The sequence below is a fragment of the Acartia tonsa genome, chromosome 12 (assembly GCF_053477335.1).
Source record: "Acartia tonsa isolate MP-2025a chromosome 12, ASM5347733v1, whole genome shotgun sequence".
NCBI classification, from domain to species: domain Eukaryota; kingdom Metazoa; phylum Arthropoda; class Copepoda; order Calanoida; family Acartiidae; genus Acartia; species Acartia tonsa.
The window spans coordinates 18,432,129-18,454,078 of record NC_137271.1 but is presented as its reverse complement, the minus strand read 5'-3'; the positions used below and the strand labels follow the sequence as shown (position 1 = coordinate 18,454,078).

General features: G+C 30.7%; 1 protein-coding gene across 1 annotated transcript in view; it reads left to right on the top strand.

Annotated features, from left to right (window-relative positions):
• Nucleotides 1-21,950, top strand: part of LOC145333227 (echotoxin-2-like) — a 53,554-nt gene extending 31,604 nt beyond the window's left edge. Inside the window, exons 8-13 of the mRNA XM_080178367.1 lie at nucleotides 2,314-2,411; nucleotides 4,654-4,738; nucleotides 11,345-11,390; nucleotides 12,092-12,127; nucleotides 12,672-12,726; nucleotides 21,791-21,950. Coding sequence (XP_080034493.1) covers nucleotides 2,314-2,411; nucleotides 4,654-4,738; nucleotides 11,345-11,390; nucleotides 12,092-12,127; nucleotides 12,672-12,726; nucleotides 21,791-21,950 — 480 coding nt within the window. The remainder of the gene's footprint in view (nucleotides 1-2,313; nucleotides 2,412-4,653; nucleotides 4,739-11,344; nucleotides 11,391-12,091; nucleotides 12,128-12,671; nucleotides 12,727-21,790) is intronic.

Here is a 21,950-nt window from a genome sequence, read left to right as displayed (position 1 = left end):
ATATCTGGCCGAATGAAAGAACATCGGCCGAATAACCGGATATCTGGCCGGATATCCGGCCAAATAACCGGATATCCGGTCGAATAACTAGATATCCGGCCAAATAACATATATTTGCCGGATATCCGGCATTATAAATCAGCCAGATATCCAGTATCCGTCCTAAAAAGTATCCGGCCCAATCCTATTATATATGTATGCAATTTGACAATTTTGTATTTGGAAGATTACTTGCTACACCTTCATATGTTATAATTGAGACTGCCCCCATTTTTTTTGGTAAATTTCAGGTATATATCAACACACTTGAATTGAAAATTTGTAAAAATCTTTAAAATTGGGATGGTACAAAAGCCCCAAAAATGCCATAAAAACAGGGTTTTTTGCAGATTTTAAAAACTTTGCAGTGCTTGTACCGTCGCAATTTTTGCATTACAGAAAAAATATTTTGCATGGGTCATTTTTATGCATAAATCAACCATATTTTGGCTGGGGGCAAAAATTTTAACAAAATTTTTCAAATCCGGGACGGGGTACTGTCTATAGTACACTGGCAAAATGGTGATAGATGTCATCGCGTTTGGCTTACGTGTTCTATTGCCATCATAGTAGAGAGAAAAAGATTGGGAAAGGGGAAAGAAACCCCCTAACAAAAGAGATGGGGTATAGGGTGTTTTATGATGTGAATAGAATATAGACACGTCAAAAGTGGTGAAATCTATCCCTCTTGTGCTAGGGCACTATAGTCAGCTATTCTGCTCTTTATTAGCTTATAACTTAACTAGAACTTAAAAAGGTTATTTTTTAAATTGTGAACTAACATTACTACTTTCTAAAACATAAGTATGAACTTGTGAATCAACCTTGTTAAAAGCGAAGCTTTTCTATATTTAGAGTTGGTCTATCCGTCCGTAACGGTTAGCTCATTTTGTTAATTTAGACATGTTAGAATTGTCCTATCGATTTCAAACTTTGCGTAATGATTCCTATAAAGTTAACAGGAATGATTTAGAAAGCGTAGCAACTCTATAAACAATACCAGAAGTGCCGTACATTCATTTAAATCATGTTGATTTTTAACTTTTTTGACATCACTTTTTTATGTGATATAATTAAAGGGTGTTTAAAAAAAAACCAATCGCTTCACTCTTTTCAATATAAACCCTACAGTTTTAGTCAAAAACTAACAAAAAATGACCCAAATCATGTCCAAGCAATGACAATGAGAAAACATTATTGAATTTTGATTTCTACTCACCTACCATTAGCACTACAGCTCGAGTCCTAGCCCTTGTAGAGAATTTTTCCTTACATGGAGATTAAAAATCAACAAATCGTCTTAAGTACCTAAAATCTTGTAGATAGACCCCATAATGTTTAGAATTTTTTATGGAGCATGTAAAAACCTTTGTATGGACACCTTAACCAGATTTCTAACTCAATCCTAGCCAATTTGGCATAAAAAAGACAGACCCATCAAACATTTATACATGACGGGTCTCTCTAGTTTTTCATGTTTGACAGATCTTTCTTTTTGATGTAAAAATGGCTAAGATTGTGTTAGAAATCTGGTTAAGGTGTCTATAGAAAGGTCTTTATATGCCCCATCAAAAATTCTAAACATTATGGGTTCTATCTACAAGATTTTAAGTACTTAAGATGGTTTGTTCTTTTTTTTTTAAAGACAGAGCAGTCATGTCCCAATGTTTGATGGGTCTGTCTTTTTTATGCCAAATTGGCAATGATTGAGTCAGAAATCTGGTTAAGGCGTCTATAGAGGGGTCTTTATATGCCCCATCAAAACTCTAAACATTATAGGGTCTATCTACAAGATTTCAAGTACTTTAGACAGTTTATTCTTTTCTTTAAAAAAGACAAACCTGAGTTAATTTGTAATAAAATAAGCACTCTAAACGTAGAGAAAAATTTTACACAAAGACTAGGACTCGAGCTGTAGTCCTCAGGAGAGGTGAGTAGAAATCAAAATTGAATAATGTTTTCTCGTTGTCATTGCTTGGACATGATTTGGGTCATTTTTTGTTAGTTTTTGGCCAAAACTGTAGGGTTTATATTGAAAAGAGTGAAGCGATTGGTTTTTTTTTAAACACCCTTTATCCTATATTTGATTCTTGTATTACTGATTCCTAGGACAACAAATACAATATTATTACCGAAGCATCTTTGTATTTAACAGCAACAAATTTACGTAAAATTTTATCAAAACTTTTATATTTCGCTTATTCTACAAGATTTAATGTTCGTTTATCCTAACGTTTCAGAGCTTCGCTTTTATTGATCCGGTAATTTTTTCAGATTTTTGGACTATCAACCCGACTAGTGGTGATGTGGAGTGTGCCTTATAACCTAAACCTTCATGATACCTACCTGGGGCTGGCACTTGTCTATAACAGGAATAATTTCATTAACTATTTCATGGTAAACTAATAAATTTATAAATATAGATGTATAACCCAGATAACTTATATCTGGGTCCAGTGTTGAAGACCTTTTTCGTCTGAGCGCAAATAATTTCTGTTTTTTTTATGGCGACTTGGCTGTGTTAATATTTCCGACGCTATTGGCTGATATTTAAAGACCTAATTGGGGACATATAGTTATTTAACCCCTTTCATATCTATTGTTTTACTCTAATGGTAAATTTAGATTTATTTTGTCTTCTAAGTTGCTACCCTTAAATTAAAGGACTGAAATCTATTTTTTTGGGTGCGAGCCCTGAAATCTTCTTAATGGGTTCCTACATCTAAAAATATATTTCATTAAAGGGGAAAGTGCAGGGAGTAAGGGAGGGGACAATGGGCAGTTAATTCAATTTTATAGTTGTGACCCTTTAAGGTTGAAAACCCAGATATTTCCAGATAAAACAAGTATTTGCAATATAGCAACCTTTAGTGGAAATTTTTGACTTTTTGAATTGTTTTTAATTCGAAATGCACCATCCTTAAACTGATGCTTTACTACAAGCCTTTAATTCTAGAGATCAAAACCCTTGTTACAATTCATTTCCATAATTGTTATTATTTAAACTTCGGAAAATTAAGGAAACGTACCATTTTACTTTTACAACTTCTTTTACCCAAATTTTTTTATTGTATTTATTAAAAAGCTTAACATGAAAAAGCCTTTAAATAATTATATTACAAAACTTGCTAAAACAATTACCTTCCTACAGAACTTTTAACTCAAGTTATTTCATTTAACGAAATAAAAATGAGATACCTTGCGTCAAAATTTCATACTACATAAATAAAATAGTTGAGAACATAAGTACATCTTAATTTTAAAGATCTTAAGGTTTAAGTAACATATATATAACTGGTAGCTGCGCTCCTAGCATCCAGGACAGAAAAATAAAATAACACCATTTTGAGATTTTAATGATAAACAAACCTTGAACAACTCAGGACTTCGTGAATTTTCCCTAAAATTTTGAAATTAATCGGATCATTAATTACATCCTTATACTAAAGTAACAGGATGTTTGTTTGTCTGTGTGTGTATCTGTGTATCTGTGTGTGTGTCTGCACCGAAGGATCTCGCTAACCGCTGAACCGATCGGGTTCTCCGTAACAGGGTAGCTTCTCATAAGTCCCGGGAAGGTTTATAACTATTTTGGGGGAGGGTACCACCACCCTCCCAAGAGAAATGACAAAAAAATCAAAAAGAATTTTAATTTAGGGGAGACTTCAACGTCAAATAAGGTGGTATCGTACATAAAAAATTAACTTTAACAAACAACAACATTTAAAGTGCCACTAGAGGCCTCTAGGGGCGTAGCCGCTAGTAAATTAAATCTTTAACTTTAACTTTTGCCTTTACATTAAATCAATAAGAAACATCTAACATGTCTAAAGTAACGAAAAGAGCTAACCGTTACGGACGTACAAATGTGCGGGACCTAATTATAGGAAGGCTTTGCTCATAATAACTAATAATCTTAATATAATTTCTTTCTACAACGCACTAATCGGAATGAATTAACATTAAACAAGAATTAGATATAAAAAATGTAATGATTCAATTTACAAAATAATTTTCAAAATCAAAATATTCTGTCTGCTTGTTATTGTTTATCTTTTTGTTGACGCGCTAGTTTGCCGCGAGATTATGCATGATTTTGCGTGACGTCATTCATAATTGGTCCCCAAGATTGGTTAGAAACTGCTAAATTCTTGCATGTTCCCTTTAAGCCAGTCCCCAAAGTCTGAGACTCCTAAAAATTGAATATTCGATCCATTGTCCCCTCCCTTACTCCCTGGGTAAGTGCCTTGTCCAATAAACTGCAACTTATTTAGGGATTTAAAGGGATAAGACAATGGCCGATAAATTGTTGTTCATCCCCAATGATGATAAACAAGTTTTCCCTTCTGTGGATTAGAATAAGTGGTTGAAACGTTTGAACATTCAACTAAATGAACCAACCAATCAAAATTCGATAAAAGTCCCCAACGAACAAGAAAACGTTATTATAAGACTTTGGGAACAAGTGTAGTAAACAGCCAAATGTCCACTGTTAAGTTTAAGTTATCACCAATGGATTTTAATATTTAAATTGTATTAAGTAATTTTTTACAAACTGATTTAAAAGTCAATAAAAAATTATATTGAAATAATGAAATAATTTTATCTAAACAGAGGAGTGTTTAAAACGTCAAAGTTATGGTTCAACAAGATGTATTACTCAGATCAGGGCCCTCATATCCGTGGTCTTGGAGGAAGGGTAAGTTTTTAATTTATTGAAGAAAAAAGCCATATAGTTTAAACGTTTTGCAACCCGCAAACCGTTGCTCAGCACTTAGCGCATTCGAACGTCGTCGAGAAGGTGATAGGTTTGAATCACTATGTAAACAGTAAACCGATTAATATCCGCTGAATTAGAACCGGTTTTCATTTCAAATATTTTGAAAATTGAACCACAAACATCAAAGATATAAGGACATTTTTTAATCACATCATATTACAGACAAGTTTCCATGAATATTGAAATAAAAATCTTAAAATAATTACCAGTTTTAATCTTTTGATATTTTTATGCTTTGCTATCTATCTATAATACAAATTAGAACGCTGTCTGTCTGTCCGTCTGTCGGTCCGTCTGAAGCTTAAGATCTCGGTAACCACTGAACCGAATAGGCTTTACACTTCAGGGAATATACCTACTGGTCCTGTGGTAGTTTTAAGCTATTTTCTTGGGGGTGAACGACCCCCCCCCCTAAGAAAAAAAATTGATTAAAATATTGAAAAGAAAGCGTTATGGATATTGATAACCCATAAAACTATGGTTCGCAGCACCAAAATATGTTTTTTTAATATGTTTGAAATAAGTGGTTGCATCTACAATTTTTTTTAAAGCCGCTAGTACAGAAATAAAGAAGTCTGTATAAATATAAATACTATTTGTGTACTATTCATATTACAATGAAATATAAAAAGTTTTATGACATTGAAAAAGTAAAATGAAATATGACATATTTCCAATGGATCAAAATAAACATCTTTCAATAAGAGTTCAAACTTTGTAACAAACAATTAGAATCGATAAACAGCTAAATTCTTTTTTTTTATAAAATACTAAATTCAGCAATCAACCTTCTAAATTTTTTTAAAAATTCTGATATAACTTGATTTTCTTAATAAGTTTTAACCGAAAATGTTTTTAGCTTATAATTGATACACAATTTTTAGACAATATTTTTTTATAAAACTTTTTTGTTTGGTGTAAATATCTTCTTTGAAATCCTGTACAGTTTTCTGATGTCTTAACTTCCTTTTATTCAAGGCTCGGCAGCCGTGCTTCAGCCGCACGTGAGCCTCAAATTGAAACCCGCTTATGTACAAACATTTTTTTTAAAGATAGATTGTCTGTGTAGGAACAGGTTTAGACATCCAGCTGAATTAAAAAGTTATATAATTTCACTGAGGCCTAAACGCGGCTCAGGCACAACTGCCGAGCCCCGCTTTTGTTCTTCCTGTACTGTCAAATACACAACATAATTCTTGTGCATAAAAAAAAGATTTCTTTGAATTTACTTACTTACTATTTCAATTAGTAAGGTTTATTATTCCTTTTAAAGCAAAGCTCCTAATTGCCCTATTCATTAATTCCTTATCAAAATTTATAGTGGTAAAATTTTGCCTATTGCTGCAAAATTCTATCAAGAGTAAGGGGAATGTCTAGTCCCAAAACAGGCTCAATTTATTATTGTATAGAAGCAAAGGTCGTATTGTATAAATGGTGTAAAAAGACCTACTGCAAATTAATAGAGGAGACACTCACTTAATTGAGGTATTGCCATCCATACGTTTGTTTGTATGTCCAATAAATGTATATAAATAGATGTATCCAGACAACTACATGGCCCCAATAGTAGAGATCCTTTTCGTCTGCTAGCAAATTGCTCTTTTTACTTTTCTAGGTACTCTGCTGTGTTTATATTTCCGACGCTATAGCTGATTTCAAAGACCCAATACAAATTCGGGACAGGGTTACATATAGCTCAGGCCCCCTCTATTAGTTTACTTTAATGAACGTCCGTGTTTCAACAAGCTTTTAGTCAACAAATTTTTAGTTTCTGTTTATTCAATTTTAATATATCATTTTACTATCACAAACAAGTAGCTCTATTTTTCTTATATCTCTCATATAACCTTCCTTTTTTTTACACAACAAAACTGCAATGAAAAAAATTCTAAAAATTTGTCTCTGATAAATATTGCACCTTTTGCATTGTTTCCTGATAAAGCATAAATGCTTTATCCATAAATTTAGATCCTTCAAACTAAACCTTGGGGAGACAATATAATATACACTTCAATACAAATAAATATAAGAAAAACTAGGAGGTTTTAGTAGTAATCCTCTCATATAAAATAGTAAGTTTTTTTTGTCTGTAGCTTAAGATTTTGATCATTGCTAAACCGAATGAGATCTCCATTTTATGGAAGCTTCTTTAAGGTCCATGGATGGTATTAGGTTATTTAATATTTTAGGTTTGGTTTAAGGCTATTTTTTTACTTTCCTTTCTTCTTCAAATAAAGAGCTACTAAATGCTAGGAGCGCAGCCGCGAGTAATAAATAATTGGCGGCTTTTATTCTAAAGATCTTTTACAGCATCATAAGAATGTATAATAATTGGCTTTGAGCCCTTACTTAATTCTAATGATACAAATTTAATAAAGTTGTCCGTAGCTATTTTTGTAGTTTTCAACTCTAGTATTGATATAATTGCCCATTGTCCTATTCTTATATCCCTACTGAAAATACAAGTATTTATCACTATGGCAAAAACTTGGAGTTTTTTTATGTTTCGATTTTATAAATATGATCCTCTTATTATACAAAGTAGTAAGGTTTATTTTGTCTAAAGCTTGAGATACAGAACTGATTAAGTTCTTCCTTTAAGAGTAGCTTTACATAGGTCCTGAGATAGATTTAAAATATTATTTTACTTAAACCTCGTTATGGTTTTAACCTATTTTTTGTCCCATTCTTACCCCTTTTAGACCCTAGATGTCAGGGCCGCATCCGCTAGTACAATCCAAAATAATATCTTTGACTATAGAGAGTAGAAAATACATTATTAATTACAATATTATGCAGCACAGAACCTATGTGAACCAAATTGGTTAATTGGTTGTTGAGATCTTAAGCTTCAGACAAAAAACCTTTACTACTTTCTGAAGTAGGATAGAAATTTTTTACTTAAGTTTTAATATAGAATTTTCTACTGTTAAAAAACTGATGAACACTTCTATCAAAGTCACGAAATTGTTGATAGAAAAGTGAATATTTTACAAAACTGTACAAATTACCATTTTTTGCTAAGTTTAAATTTCGAATTTACAAGACAGTATCAAAATTTCATAATGCCATATCTAATCGTCCAAATGTTATATTAAGAATATGCAGGTAGGGGGGACTCTTGGCTGTTCATTACACTAGTACCCAAAGTTTTATAAAAACTTTGGGTACTTTTATTAAATTTTGATTAGCTGAGTGTTTTAACGTTTCAACCACCAATTGTAAACTACAAAAGAACCAATTTTGTGTATCACCATTTTGAATGTAGATCAATTTCCGCCCATTGTCTTATATGTACCCCTTTTAGGGCCTTATCAAAAATTTTTTTAACATATTTTTCAATCTTTGACTGGTTTCGTTGGAATATGAAAGCAAAGCGTAAAATGCAATTAATATTTTGTACAACAACGTTATATTTAATTGTTATCAATTACTTCAACTGTTGTGTTATGATATACATATAACAAATCTAGCGGTAAAAATGTTCACCACAAAATACCCTAGAACCTTTATAGGACCATTATGAAAATTGTTTGAAAGCAAAAAAGGATAAACCTATTACAAGAATTGTGTATACCTAGCCAAAACATTTTTAAAAACGAAGCTTTGCTATGAATAGGGTCGGTCCGTCCGCACGTCCGTCTGGAACGGATAGCCTTTTACATAAATTTAGGCATGTTAGAATCATCCCTTCGATTTCAAACTTTGCATGGTGATTCCTGTAGTAGTTAAGTACGCTTTAGAAAGCATAGCAACTCAATAATCGTAACCAGAATGTCCCTACGTCCATTTTAAGCATGTTGATTTCTAACTTTTTTTAATAACATATTTGTATGTGATAAAATAATCCAATTGATCTGATTTTTTAATCTGATTCCTAGGACAACAAAGTAAAATGTTATATGCGACACATCTCTATAATCAAGTACTAAACATGTAAGTATGTCCTTAAACAATATCCAGTATTTGAATAGCTTTTCAACAAATTTACTTATAAATTTGCATTGACTGTTATACATTAATATTCTGATTATTCAGTTCTGACGCTTTACCAGTGTTGATGTTCGTATGTCCTACCGTTTCAGAGCTGCGCTTTTATGGATGTTGTCATCCTTGTTTTCTTACAGTAAGATCCAGGGAGGAACGGGCCATAGGGCTGTTTATTACACTAGTCCCCGAAGTTTTATGATAATCTTTTTTTATTCGTTAGCTTAACAACTTTGGGGACAAAAATTGAATATTGATTAGTTAGTTTATGAAGTTGATTTTCCAAACGTTTCAATCACTAATGGAAATCTACAGATGGGGTAATTTTGTGTACCATCATTGTGGGTGTTCATAAATTTATCGGCTTTTGTCTTATAGATCTATGGAAATAAAAGAATATAATTATAAAATTGTCAAAAAGTACAATTGCAACTAAAGTTATATAGTTCGCAAATTATATAAAAACTAAATAATTAGATTCCTTACATATAATAACTTTTTTCCTTCAATAATGCATTCAGCCAATAAATAATTTTTATAGCTTATTTGATAAAAGAAAGTTAAAAGATAAAAAGAGAATAAAATAAAAATTAATGTAAAAAGAAAAACAAATTGTACAAATTAAAAAAAATTAGCTTTAATCTCTTTCTTGCTAAACACAAAATGAATAATGAACAAAGGCTCTAATAAAATAATTTTCATATACTCTGAGATGTAATTAATGACCAAGACTGCTAATAATCGCTCAAACCAAATTATTTTCATAGACTATGCAGAAGTTTTATGTCGAACAGGGCTTAAACTAAATAATTATCTCAATAATGAACGGGGCTTCTAATAAAGGATAGAACAAAATAATTTTGCTAAACTGCTGGCTAGATTATCTCAATAATGAACAGGGCTACTAATAAAGGCTAGAACTAAATAATTTTCATAGACTGCTGGCTAGATAAATTTATCAAGTAGGCTATAACAACGTTTTCACAATATATTAGGATAAGCGGTAAAACATTGTCCAGTATGGCTTCGAAACCAAATAGTATCAACTGGTTTGGAAACGGTTCTCAGACATAATGAAAAATCATGTATTACTTACAATTTTTCAAGAATATTAAAATGAAGATCATAAAATAAAACCAGTCTTGTTAGCCCGTGTCTTTAGATCCAACTAACAAAATTGGTTTTATTCTTTTAATTTTTTATTTTAATATCCGCAGAAGGCTGTCAATAATTAGCGCAGCAATAACCAGCTACCGTCAAAAGAAAGGTCTTATTCCCCCAGGAAACTAGGCTAAGACTCAGTATTTATACATCAGATAATCAACCCTTTGATTGTACGACCTTTCTTTCTCTAAAGTCTTATTTATTAAGTTGCATGAATACTTTTTAACATCTTTAGTATAACGAGATATAGCCCAGACATTAATGTAAGCAAAGTTAGGCCCTTTCAGAGATCTCAGATAACTTAGTTGATCTCTCTACATATGTATAAAGATTAACTCCTCTAGTTTCTAGATATTTTGTTTCATATAATAACGCACAGAAAGATATCTTATTATTTGAAATTAATATTTATTAGATATTGAATGAACAGATAATAAAACAGTGTTTTGGGTGGGAGGTGTGTGTGTGTGTGTGTAGCAGGGATCTAAAGGGATAAGAAAATGGCCGATAAATTGATGCACATTTCCAACGATGACACACAAAATCACCCCTTTTGTAGATTACAATTAGTAGTAACACACCAATCATAATTAATAAAGTCCCCAAAGTTATTAAGCCAACGAATAAAAAAACGTTATTGTAAAACTTTGGGGACTAGTGTAATAAACAGCCCAATGTCCCCTCCCTCCCTGGTGTATAGCCTCTCTGTATAGTGAACTGAACACATTAATTTTGACAAATTGAGCAGTTCATCAAGGTTTTGATATTGCAAGGTTTATACATGATTTACCCAGGAATAGATAAGCCTATGGCTGATAGATTTATATACATCTCCAATAATGATGGACAAAATTACCCCTTATGTAGATTAACTTTAGTGGTTGAAACCAATCAAAATTCACTAAAATCTTCAAAGTTGTTAATCCAACGAATAAGATTAGTCATAATAATCTAGACCCTTTGTTGTGCCTGAATGGGGCCAAGGCATTCGCCTTACTTTAACTTTTAATTCTCAATGCATCTGATATCATAATAGACAAACAAACAAAATAAGAAAATATGGTGCTTTACCACTTAGTAACTGTGGAGAAATGAACCAATCCCCCTAATTTTGGGTGGGTTATTTTTTAAATTTCCTTACCAATGCGAGAGTCCTAACCATGTGTTGCCCAGTACCCAATTTAACCTAACCTAATATTAAAAAAAAACTAATTATATCCCCACTGTTTAAAATTTATTTCGAAATAAGAGTTGGGGATTCTGCGCCTCTACTGGAAACTTTTATTAAATTGCTGCCATAACATTGTGTTATATCCACGTGTATAGTTGATGACTAAACCTTCACAAAAATCCTTGAAAACTTTTTATTTTCAGGTTCTGATGTATGAAAACTCTCATCTAGTAATTTATGGATATATAGGTAAAAACTTGTTAATATATTTTCTATCTATCTGTCTAGGCCTCTACATATAAGTATATATCTAAGCTATCTATCTATCTAACAATGAATGTTATATAAGTAAGGATTTTTTTAATTTCTGAAATTATAAAAAAAAGTTATTAATATCATATGAACATATTTCCATCAGTCTAAATTTTTATACATCTATCTATCAACAGATCTATAGTTTAGGAGAATAAACAGATAACTGCCTCCCACCCCCTTTTCCAATGACTTTTCTCGTCTGCTAGCAAATTGTTTTCTTCTACTTTCTGTGATAATTTACCCAACACAATTGGTTGATTTTCAAAGACCCAAAATGAGAGCCGGCACAAGGTTATTGGGATAGGGAAATGCAGTTATTTAACCCCTTCCCCTTTGGTGTTTTACTCTAATTATCTTATCAAATTCTTATAAATGTAAACCTTTATCTATAGTAATTTTTGGGGACATGCATACTATATGTAGGTATAGATGGCAAGCAATTTATCTGGCTAATTATGAAATAATTTAGATAATCGTTTTTGAAGCTATATATTTATCTGTTTGTGTATTAATTTCTTTTCTACCTTTATTTTTAGTTTTTCTTTAAAAAATAAAAAAAATCTAAATTGCAATCATGAAAATATTGGTGTTTATTTTTCAATGAATTAAATTTAAAATCTCAAATTGTTTTTCAGAATCCTGGACTTATCGCCCTCTTTTGAACATTTCAGGTACTACTTTTTTATATAAAAGTATGATAAGCAGCAAAGATCCTTAAAACATGACGATTAATTAATTAATATCATTGCTAAGTACAGTTGGGGAGTTGATTCCATTTTTATAGAAGCAAAAATATAATCTATGATTACGGGTTTGACCCTCTAAAAAATGTAATTTACCTTTGTGATGATATCATCAACGCCGATATGATTTTTGTAATCTACCATTCCAATTTTGCCTCTCTTGGTGATGATATCATCAATGCCGATACGATTTTTGAAATGTACCATTCCACTTTCAAGAGAGGCGAAACTGGAATGGTGGTTTACACTTTTAACATCGACATGATTGAAATCATACATACTATGGTAGGCACTATGAAGGACTTCAGATTTTAGCCATCTTTCTTTAACAGCATCTAAGAAATTGCTGTTATATTTTCCTGAGAGAATTTTATATCCATTAAAAATTGGAGAAAATCTAATTTTGAAATCAAATTGTCGTTGCCGTCAAAAGGCATTACCGACCTCACTAACTACATAATATTTGTTGTAGTCGTTCCCCAGAGGTCTTCCAATCTCGCCCCTTCTATACAGTCAGAAATTTTTAGGTAATTATTTTATTAAATCAATATTCCAGTATGGCTTCGAAACTGATTAATATCCGCAGGATTTGAACCGGTTCTCAGCTATACTGAACAATCATTTTTAACATCTTATTATAGACAATTTTTCAAGAGTATTAAGATAAAAATCATGAAATTAATACCAGTTTTATAAGCCCGGGCCTGTGGCTCCCCGGAGCAAAAAAAACTGGCTTTAATCCTATAATTTTTCAATTTGATATCCGCGGAAAGCTGGACCGATATGGTTCTCATATGTCCAGAGAAGGTTTAAAGTCGGAGTCAACCACACTCCTCTTCTGTTCCCTCTAGGACTCTAGAGGCGTAACCCCTAGCTATATATTTTTCTGATTTCTACGAGTTTTTGCAAAAAAAAGATAAATAAAGCAACACATAAAGAAAACCATAAAATAAAATTTGTCTTTCTGTTTAAATTTTAATGTTGTGTATTTATATCAATAAATGACGCTGATTCTTGTATGACGCCATTCAAAAGTAATCCCCAAAGTCTTTCTAAACCTGCGGAATCATTCACTATCACTTTAAGCCAGTCACCAAAGTCTGAGACCACTAAAATATTGAATATTCAATCCATTGTCCCATCCATAGATCTCCGAAGAAAACGGTTATTAGATAAATTAAAAATAAGTTAAATAAAATAAAGAAACAACATGAATCAAAACGTATTGTGTAATAAATTATTTATTTTTTATAAAAGTTAACATTTCCAATCTTGAAAACCCTTCATTTTTTAACAAAAACAATTTAGAATATTATTTTTTTCTGGTTAGATATAACCTTTTAACATTAAGGTTTTTCGAGAAAACTCAAAGTGTCATGTATGACGTCATAAAAATCCATCTCTTTTTTAGGGGTATTCTTTACCACTTCTCCTCTCATCCCTCCTTTATAGACGTATTTGGATCATATGAAGGAATTGAAGTCATTCCTAAAAAGGACAGAAATTCCCTTCCTTGGGTATAGGAAGGCTATTTCCTTTCCTTTTTCTTACAAATTCTTAGTAAGGAAGGTGATTTCTGTCCACTATCTTACAAATTCACACTAAAGGAAGGTGACCTCTGTCCACCATCTTACAAATTCTTCCTAGTTCTTAGAAATTCTTCCTTTTCCTCACTATTACAACCATGTTTAATCAATCTACCTTATTTTACCAAATTCTTCCTTATTCTCAAAAATTCTACCTTAATTACACAAATTCTCCCTTATTCTTAGATAACTTACCTTATTCTAAGAAATTCTTCCTTATTCCAAGAAAACCTACCTTATTCCCCCAAATTCTTCCTTATTCTAAGAAAATCTATCTTATTTCCTCAAATTCTTCCTTGTTCTAAGAAATTCTACCTTATTCTAAGAAAATCTACCTTATTCTAAGAAATTCTTCCTTATTCTAAGAAAATCTACCTTATTCTCTCTTCCTTAATCTAAGAAATTCTTCCTTGTTCTAAGAAAATCTACCTTCTTCTAAGAAAATCAACCTTATTCTCCCTAATTATTCTTTATTCCCCCAAATTATACCTTATTCTAAGAAATTCTTACTTGTTCTAAGAAAATCTACCTTATTCTAAGAAAATCTACCTAATTCTCCCAAATTCTTCCTTATTCTAAGAAAATCTACCTTATTCTAAAAAATTCTTCCTTATTCTAAGAAAATCTACCCTATTCTAGGAAATTCTTCCTTATTCTAAGAAATTCTACCTTGTTCTAAGAAAATCTATCTTATTCTAAGAAATTCTTCCTTATTCTAGGAAAATCTACCTAATTCTTCCAAATTCTTCCTTATTCTAAGAAAATCTACCTTATTCTAAGAAATTCTTCCTTATTCTAAGAAAATCTTCCTTATTCTAAGAAATTCTACCTTATTCTAAGAAAATCTACCTTATTCTAAGAAATTCTTCCTTATTCTAGGAAAATCTACCTAATTCTCCCAAATTCTTCCTTCTTCTAAGAAAATCTACCTTATTCTAAGAAATTCTTCCTTATTCTAAGAAATTCTACCTTATTCTAAGAAATTCTTCCTTATTCTAAGAAATTCTTCCTTATTCTGAGAAATTCTTCCTTATTCTAAGAAATTCTACCTTATTCTAAGAAATTCTTCCTTATTCTAACAAATTCTTCCTTATTCTAAGAAAATCTACCTAATTCTCCCAAATTCTTGCAATATATAGGGGTCCCAAAGTCAAAAACAAAGTTTCAGCGCGATCCGACCACCTGTTCTTGAGATACGGTGACCTGGTGTCCTTGGTACCTACAGTAAGATTTGGGAAATGGTTCGAATCCTTAGTAAATTTGGTTAAAGTCCAAAAATAATTTGACACTTAAAATAATTTTCAAATATTTGATCAAAATTATTTGTCCACCTGGGTATTTTTTCTTCAAAATTTTGACTAAGTGCCAAAATATTTTATTAAGGATTTGAACCATTTCCCAAATCTCAACGTCAGTGCCAAGGACACCAGGTCACTGTATCTCAAGAATGGGTGGTCAGATCACGCTGAAACTTTGTTTTTGAGTTTGGGACCTCTATATATTGACAGAATTTGGGAGAATTAGGTAGATTTTCTTAGAATAAGGAAGAATTTCTTAGAATAAGGTAGATTTTCTAAGAATAAGGAAGAATATCTTAGAATAAGGTAGATTTTCTTAGAATAAGGAAGAATTTCTTAGAATAAGGTAGATTTTCTTAGAACAAGGAAGAATTTGTTAGAATAAGAAAGAATTTCTTAGAATAAGGAAGAATTTCTTAGAATAAGGTAGATTTTCTTAGAATAAGGTAGAATTTCTTAGTATAAGGAAGAATTTCTTAGAATAAGGAAGAATTTCTTAGAATAAGGAAGAATTTCTTAGAATAAGGTAGATTTTCTTAGAATAAGGTAGAATTTCTTAGAATAAGGAAGAATTTCTTAGAATAAGCAAGAATTTCTTAGAATAAGGTAGATTTTTTTAGAATAAGGAAGAATTTCTTAGAATAAGGTAGATTTTCTTAGAAAAAGGAAGAATTTGGGAGAATTAGGTAGATTTTCTTAGAATAAGGAAGAATTTCTCAGAATAAGGTAGATTTTCTTAGAATAAGAAAGAATTTGTTAGAATAAGGAAGAATTTGTTAGAATAAGGAAGAATTTCTTAGAATAAGGTAGATTTTCATAGAATAAGGAAGAATTTCTTAGAATAAGGTAGATTTTCTTAGAATAAGGTAGAATTTCTTAGAATAAGGAAGAATTTCTCAGAATAAGGAAGAATTTCTTAGAATAAGGAAGAATTTCTTAGAATAAGGTAGATTTTCTTAGAATAAGGTAGAATTTCTTAGAATAAGGAAGAATTTCTTAGAATAAGGTAGATTTTCTTAGAATAAGGAAGAATTTCTTAGAATAAGGTAGATTTTCTTAGAATAAGGTAGAATTTCTTAGAATAAGGAAGAATTTCTTAGAATAAGGTAGATTTTCTTAGAATAAGGAAGAATTTCTTAGAATAAGGTAGATTTTCTTAGAATAAGGTAGAATTTCTTAGAATAAGGAAGAATTTCTTAGAATAAGGAAGAATTTTTTAGAATAAGGTAGATTTTCTTAGAATAAGGAAGAATTTCTTAGAATAAGGTAGATTTTCTTAGAATAAGAAAGAATTTGTTAGAATAAGGAAGAATTTGTTAGAATAAGGAAGAATTTCTTAGAATAAGGTAGATTTTTTTAGAATAAGGAAGAATTTCTTAGAATAAGGTAGATTTTCTTAGAAAAAGGAAGAATTTGGGAGAATTAGGTAGATTTTCTTAGAATAAGGAAGAATTTCTCAGAATAAGGTAGATTTTCTTAGAATAAGAAAGAATTTGTTAGAATAAGGAAGAATTTGTTAGAATAAGGAAGAATTTCTTAGAATAAGGTAGATTTTCATAGAATAAGGAAGAATTTCTTAGAATAAGGTAGATTTTCTTAGAATAAGGTAGAATTTCTTAGAATAAGGAAGAATTTCTCAGAATAAGGAAGAATTTCTTAGAATAAGGAAGAATTTCTTAGAATAAGGTAGATTTTCTTAGAATAAGGTAGAATTTCTTAGAATAAGGAAGAATTTCTTAGAATAAGGTAGATTTTCTTAGAATAAGGAAGAATTTCTTAGAATAAGGTAGATTTTCTTAGAATAAGGTAGAATTTCTTAGAATAAGGAAGAATTTCTTAGAATAAGGTAGATTTTCTTAGAATAAGGAAGAATTTCTTAGAATAAGGTAGATTTTCTTAGAATAAGGTAGAATTTCTTAGAATAAGGAAGAATTTCTTAGAATAAGGAAGAATTTTTTAGAATAAGGTAGATTTTCTTAGAATAAGGAAGAATTTCTTAGAATAAGGTAGATTTTCTTAGAACAAGTAAGATTTTCTTAGAATAAGGTAGAATTTGGGGGAATAAGAAAGAATTAGGAAGAATAAGGTAAAATTTCTTAGAATAAGGTAGATTTTCTTAGAATAAGGAAGAATTTCTTAAAATTAGGTAGAATTTCCTAGAATAAGGAAGAATTTGGGAAACTAAGGAAGAATTTGAGGGAGTAAGGTAGATTTTCTTAGATTTAGGAAGAATTTCTTAGAATAAGGTAGGTTATCTGAGAATAAGTGAGAATGTGTAAGGAAAAGGTAGACTTTGTTATGAAAAGGTAGAATTTGGAGGAACTAGGTTAATTTACTTAGGATTAGGAAGATCAAGTGAGATTTAGGAAGGTGATTTTTATTCTCTTTTTCAGATATGTGAGAAAAAGGAGAGTGATTTTTGTCCATATTTCACTTATCTGAGAAAAAGGAAGATGATTTCTGTCCTTTTTGCAATGAAATTTCTGTCCTTGTAAGGAATGACTTCATTTCCTTCATATGATCCACGTATTTTTATGACGTCACACATGACACTTTGAGCTTTCTCAGGTTTTTCATGTATAAAAAATTACCAATATTTAAGTCTTTTCTAAGTGGTTATTTTTTGTTTAAGGCGATATTTGATTATATCAAGAGGGTTTTGCATCAACCACCCGTAAGCCGTTGGGAAATTGGTGTTTTTTCTTCCTTAAAGATTAGCTGATTGTCTAAAAAGATGTTTCTATAATGGCAATCCTTCATCCAGTTTTAAGCACCTTAGAAATGGCCGAAAAATTTAAGAGAAATAAAGAGAAGTCTTAAACTTATCGGATAATAGTTATTTATCGCATCGCATTATAAACAGATTTATAAAAGCCGAAATTGAATATAATATGATACAATACATGATTTTCCAGTATGGCTTAGAACCGGTTCTAATCCTGCGGATATTAATCGTTTTCGAAGCCACACAGAAAATATTTTAGCCCAGAGGAAGTTCCTTTAATTTTTTGTTGAACTTATTTATTCAAAAAGTTTTGCTGGTTATATAAAAGACCTTGTTTTTTTCGCTGCTACCTAAGAACACACAAATTTGATATTTAATCTTAAACAATATCAATCGATATATTATTATTTGGATGTAGCACCAGATTTTCCTGTACTCTAATAAAGTAATACTCGCAGCTGGCTAAAATAACGATAATTCCCATGCACCCCCTTTACCCCACTACTGGATGAAGGAACTGGCAAAAAAAATAAGGCCTATAATAGGAAGCTAAATATACGACAAATTTTCCCCTGTCAATATATCCACGTGTATCATATCCATTATAATATTCAATGTTGAGATGAAATTGGGTCACACACAAACAAACCAAGGCTAAACCCAGGGAGGGGGGGGGGGGACATTGGGATGTTTATTACATTAGTCCCTAAAGTCTTATAATAACGTTTTCTTATTCGTTGGCTAAACTTTTATTGAATTATGATTGGTCGGTTTATTCAGTGTCCAAACGTTTAAAGCCTAAATTGTAATCTACATAAGGGGTACTTTTGTGTATCATCATTGGGAATGTCCATCAATTTATCGGCCACTGTCGTATCCTTCAGATCCCTGCGTAAACCAAAGATATTTAATTTAAGTGAACGGCATATACAATCTTTCCAATAGTTTTAAGTTGCAATTTATCTCATTTTAATCTTGCAAAATTCGAGAAATAAATAAATTTAATGAAAACAGACAACATTTCTGACTATTAGTAAGTTATTGTACACAATGTTTGTATCAAAAGAAATTGGATAAAATGATAATGATAAGACAATGGCCAATAAATTGATGTACACCGCCAATGATTAAACACACTATTACCCCTTCTGTTGGATTGCAACTTGTGGTTGAAACGTTTGGACACTCTACTTAATGAAGCAACCAATCAAAATTTTAAAAAAGTACCTAAAGTTGTTAAGCCGAAGAAAAATAAAACGTTATTAAACGTTATAAAACTTTGGGGGCTACTGTAATAAATAGCCCAATTTCCCTTCCCCCCTTACCAAAAGATCTTGCTAACCGCTGGACCGATATGACTCTCCTTTTACATAGAAGCTTCTTATAGGTCCAAGGCGTTTTTTTTTATCAATTTAGGGTAGGATTCCTCCAGAGAAATATTAATTTTATAAAAAAAAAACTATATAAATACTTTTTCTCTTCAAATCGGTGAATAAAGCTCTGGCCCTCTTTCCTCCTTTGGGCGTAGACGCTGGTTTAGGAGCTAATAGCATGTGCTTTTTAGTTGTTAGAATGAAATACTATTTCCAGGCCTAGGTTTCAAATTATAATTGGATTCAAAACAGATTATCAGAGCTTTCAATAGTCAAGGCTACCATCATAGAGGCATTAACAAGTTTTTTTTATGGTCAATTAAATCCTGATTTGAAAATTACAGTATATGTGTGTCTGTTTGCACATAAGGATCACGATAACCACTGAACCGATATGGTATTACATAAAACTTAGAACTATCCAAAGATTTAAATCTAAAAAATAACCATTGACTATCTCAGGACCTATATAAAGATTTCCTAAAAAAGAAGAACTCCATCAGTTTGATAGTTATCAAAAACTTATGATACAGACAAAAAAATACTACTTTATATAAAACAAGTGACACTTTAGGTGAGAGGTCAAACCCCCATTTTCAATTTAAATTTTAAAAAGAAAAGGTAAAAAAAAAGTAAAAAATTATTAAAACTCTTCCCAGAACCTATATAAAGCTTCTCTTAAATGGAGGATCACATCGCTTCAAAAGATATCGAAATCTTATGATACGGACAAAAAAAACCTTACTACTTTATATAAAAGGATATATTTCAGTCTATAGCTAGATCCTTTATTATATTAAATGCCAAATTGCATCAAAATCCAACAACACTGCAAAATTTCTGGCAGATTTCAAAATTAAACCTGTACAATACAAATATCTATATCTGATTAAACTGATAGATAGATTGATGAGTAAGTACAATGGATCTATTGGGATCTTACATCACATTATCATGTACTCTAAAGAAGTGGAATTTCTAGCTGGCTTAAAAACCTATCCCCCATTTTACCCCTTCCCTTCCCCTCCTATGGGATAAACGAATTGACCAATTTTTCCTCTGTAATAATATCCAACTATATTCTATATCCATTGTAGGTAAAATGTTAGTAGATGGATTAATAAATAGATTGGGAGATGGATTGATGAGTAGATTAATAGACAGAATAATGAATAGGTAGATAGATTTTTTAGATATAAATGGTAGTTGAATAAGTAAAAAGGTTAACTGATGAATTGACAATAAGATTTTTTATAGATTTTTAACAAGATTTTTATGAAATAGTAGATGGATTAATGAATAGAATGATAGATGTTTTCTAAAAGAAGATTGTAAAACTCTTTAACAATAAAATATTGATTTTTAATTAAATTGATAGATGGATTGATGAGCAGATTTTTTGGTATAGATTATAAACAGGTAGAATTAGTGGGCTGTTTATTACACTGGTCCCCAAAGTTTTACAATTTTTATTTTTTTCTGATTCGTTGGCTTAATAACTTTAGGGACTTTTGCTGTGTTTTTATTGGGGATGTACATCAATTTATCGGCCATTGTCCTATCCCATTAAATCCTTTGGTATGATCCTTTGATTTTAAAATCCATTTTTTAAGCTGCAGATTTTTAAAAAATAACTGAACAGCAGTAAATCTGGCAGCTGATCTTTTTTAACGCACTTGCGGCTGCAGATTCTTAAAATAGCTAATGAAACCTGTTAACTAAGTTTAACAAATTTTAAAGTAGATATTTAGAATAATTATCGAATCTAAATATAATATTAAGGGTTAAAGGGTAGAATAACTTTAGGAAAAGTTTCTGCAATATTTAAGGTCAAATATGTATTATTTAGAAATAAACATTAAAAGGTTATTCATTACTCTGTTCTTTTTTTTATATTTATATTTTTATATAAATTGATATATTTCATTTAATAAAGCTAAATATATACATATTCAACTGTAGAAGTCTGTTATTTTTCATGTAGTCTAGCACTACATCGCTGCATTTTATAGACTTTATTAATAAAGAATGTCATTTTTTTCGCAATTTTCCGTAAATTGGGTGCAAGCTTTCAGTCAAATGCGTTTATTATGTCAAAGTGTTTTTAACTATAACCAAATGTATATATATGACATGGTCCATATCTATCTATCTATCTATCTATCTATCTATCTATCTATCTATCTATCTATCTATCTATCTATCTATCTATCTATCTATCTATCTATCTATCTATCTATCTATCTATCTATCTATCTATCTATCTATCTATCTATCTATCTATCTATCTATCTATCTATCTATCTATCTATCTATCTATCTATCTATCTATCTATCTATCTATCTATCTATCTATCTATCTATCTATCTATCTATCTATCTATCTATCTATCTATCTATCTATCTATCTATCTATCTATCTATCTATCTATCTATCTATCTATCTATCTATCTATCTATCTATCTATCTATCTATCTATCTATCTATCTATCTATCTTTCTATCTATCTATCTATCTATCTATCTATCTATCTATCTATCTATCTATCTATCTATCTATCTATCTATCTATCTATCTATCTATCTATCTATATATCTATCTATTTTAGAGAGAATTCTGGTGGTAAAGCAGCTAGTGTAACTTCTAAAGGCTCTATTCAGGAAATTTATCTATCAAAAATAATTTTTTATTGCGTATTTTTTTTTAGTTCTTTCATAGTTGAATTAGGGCTGGCCTGTCCGTCCGTCCGTACTCTTTTGTTAATTTAA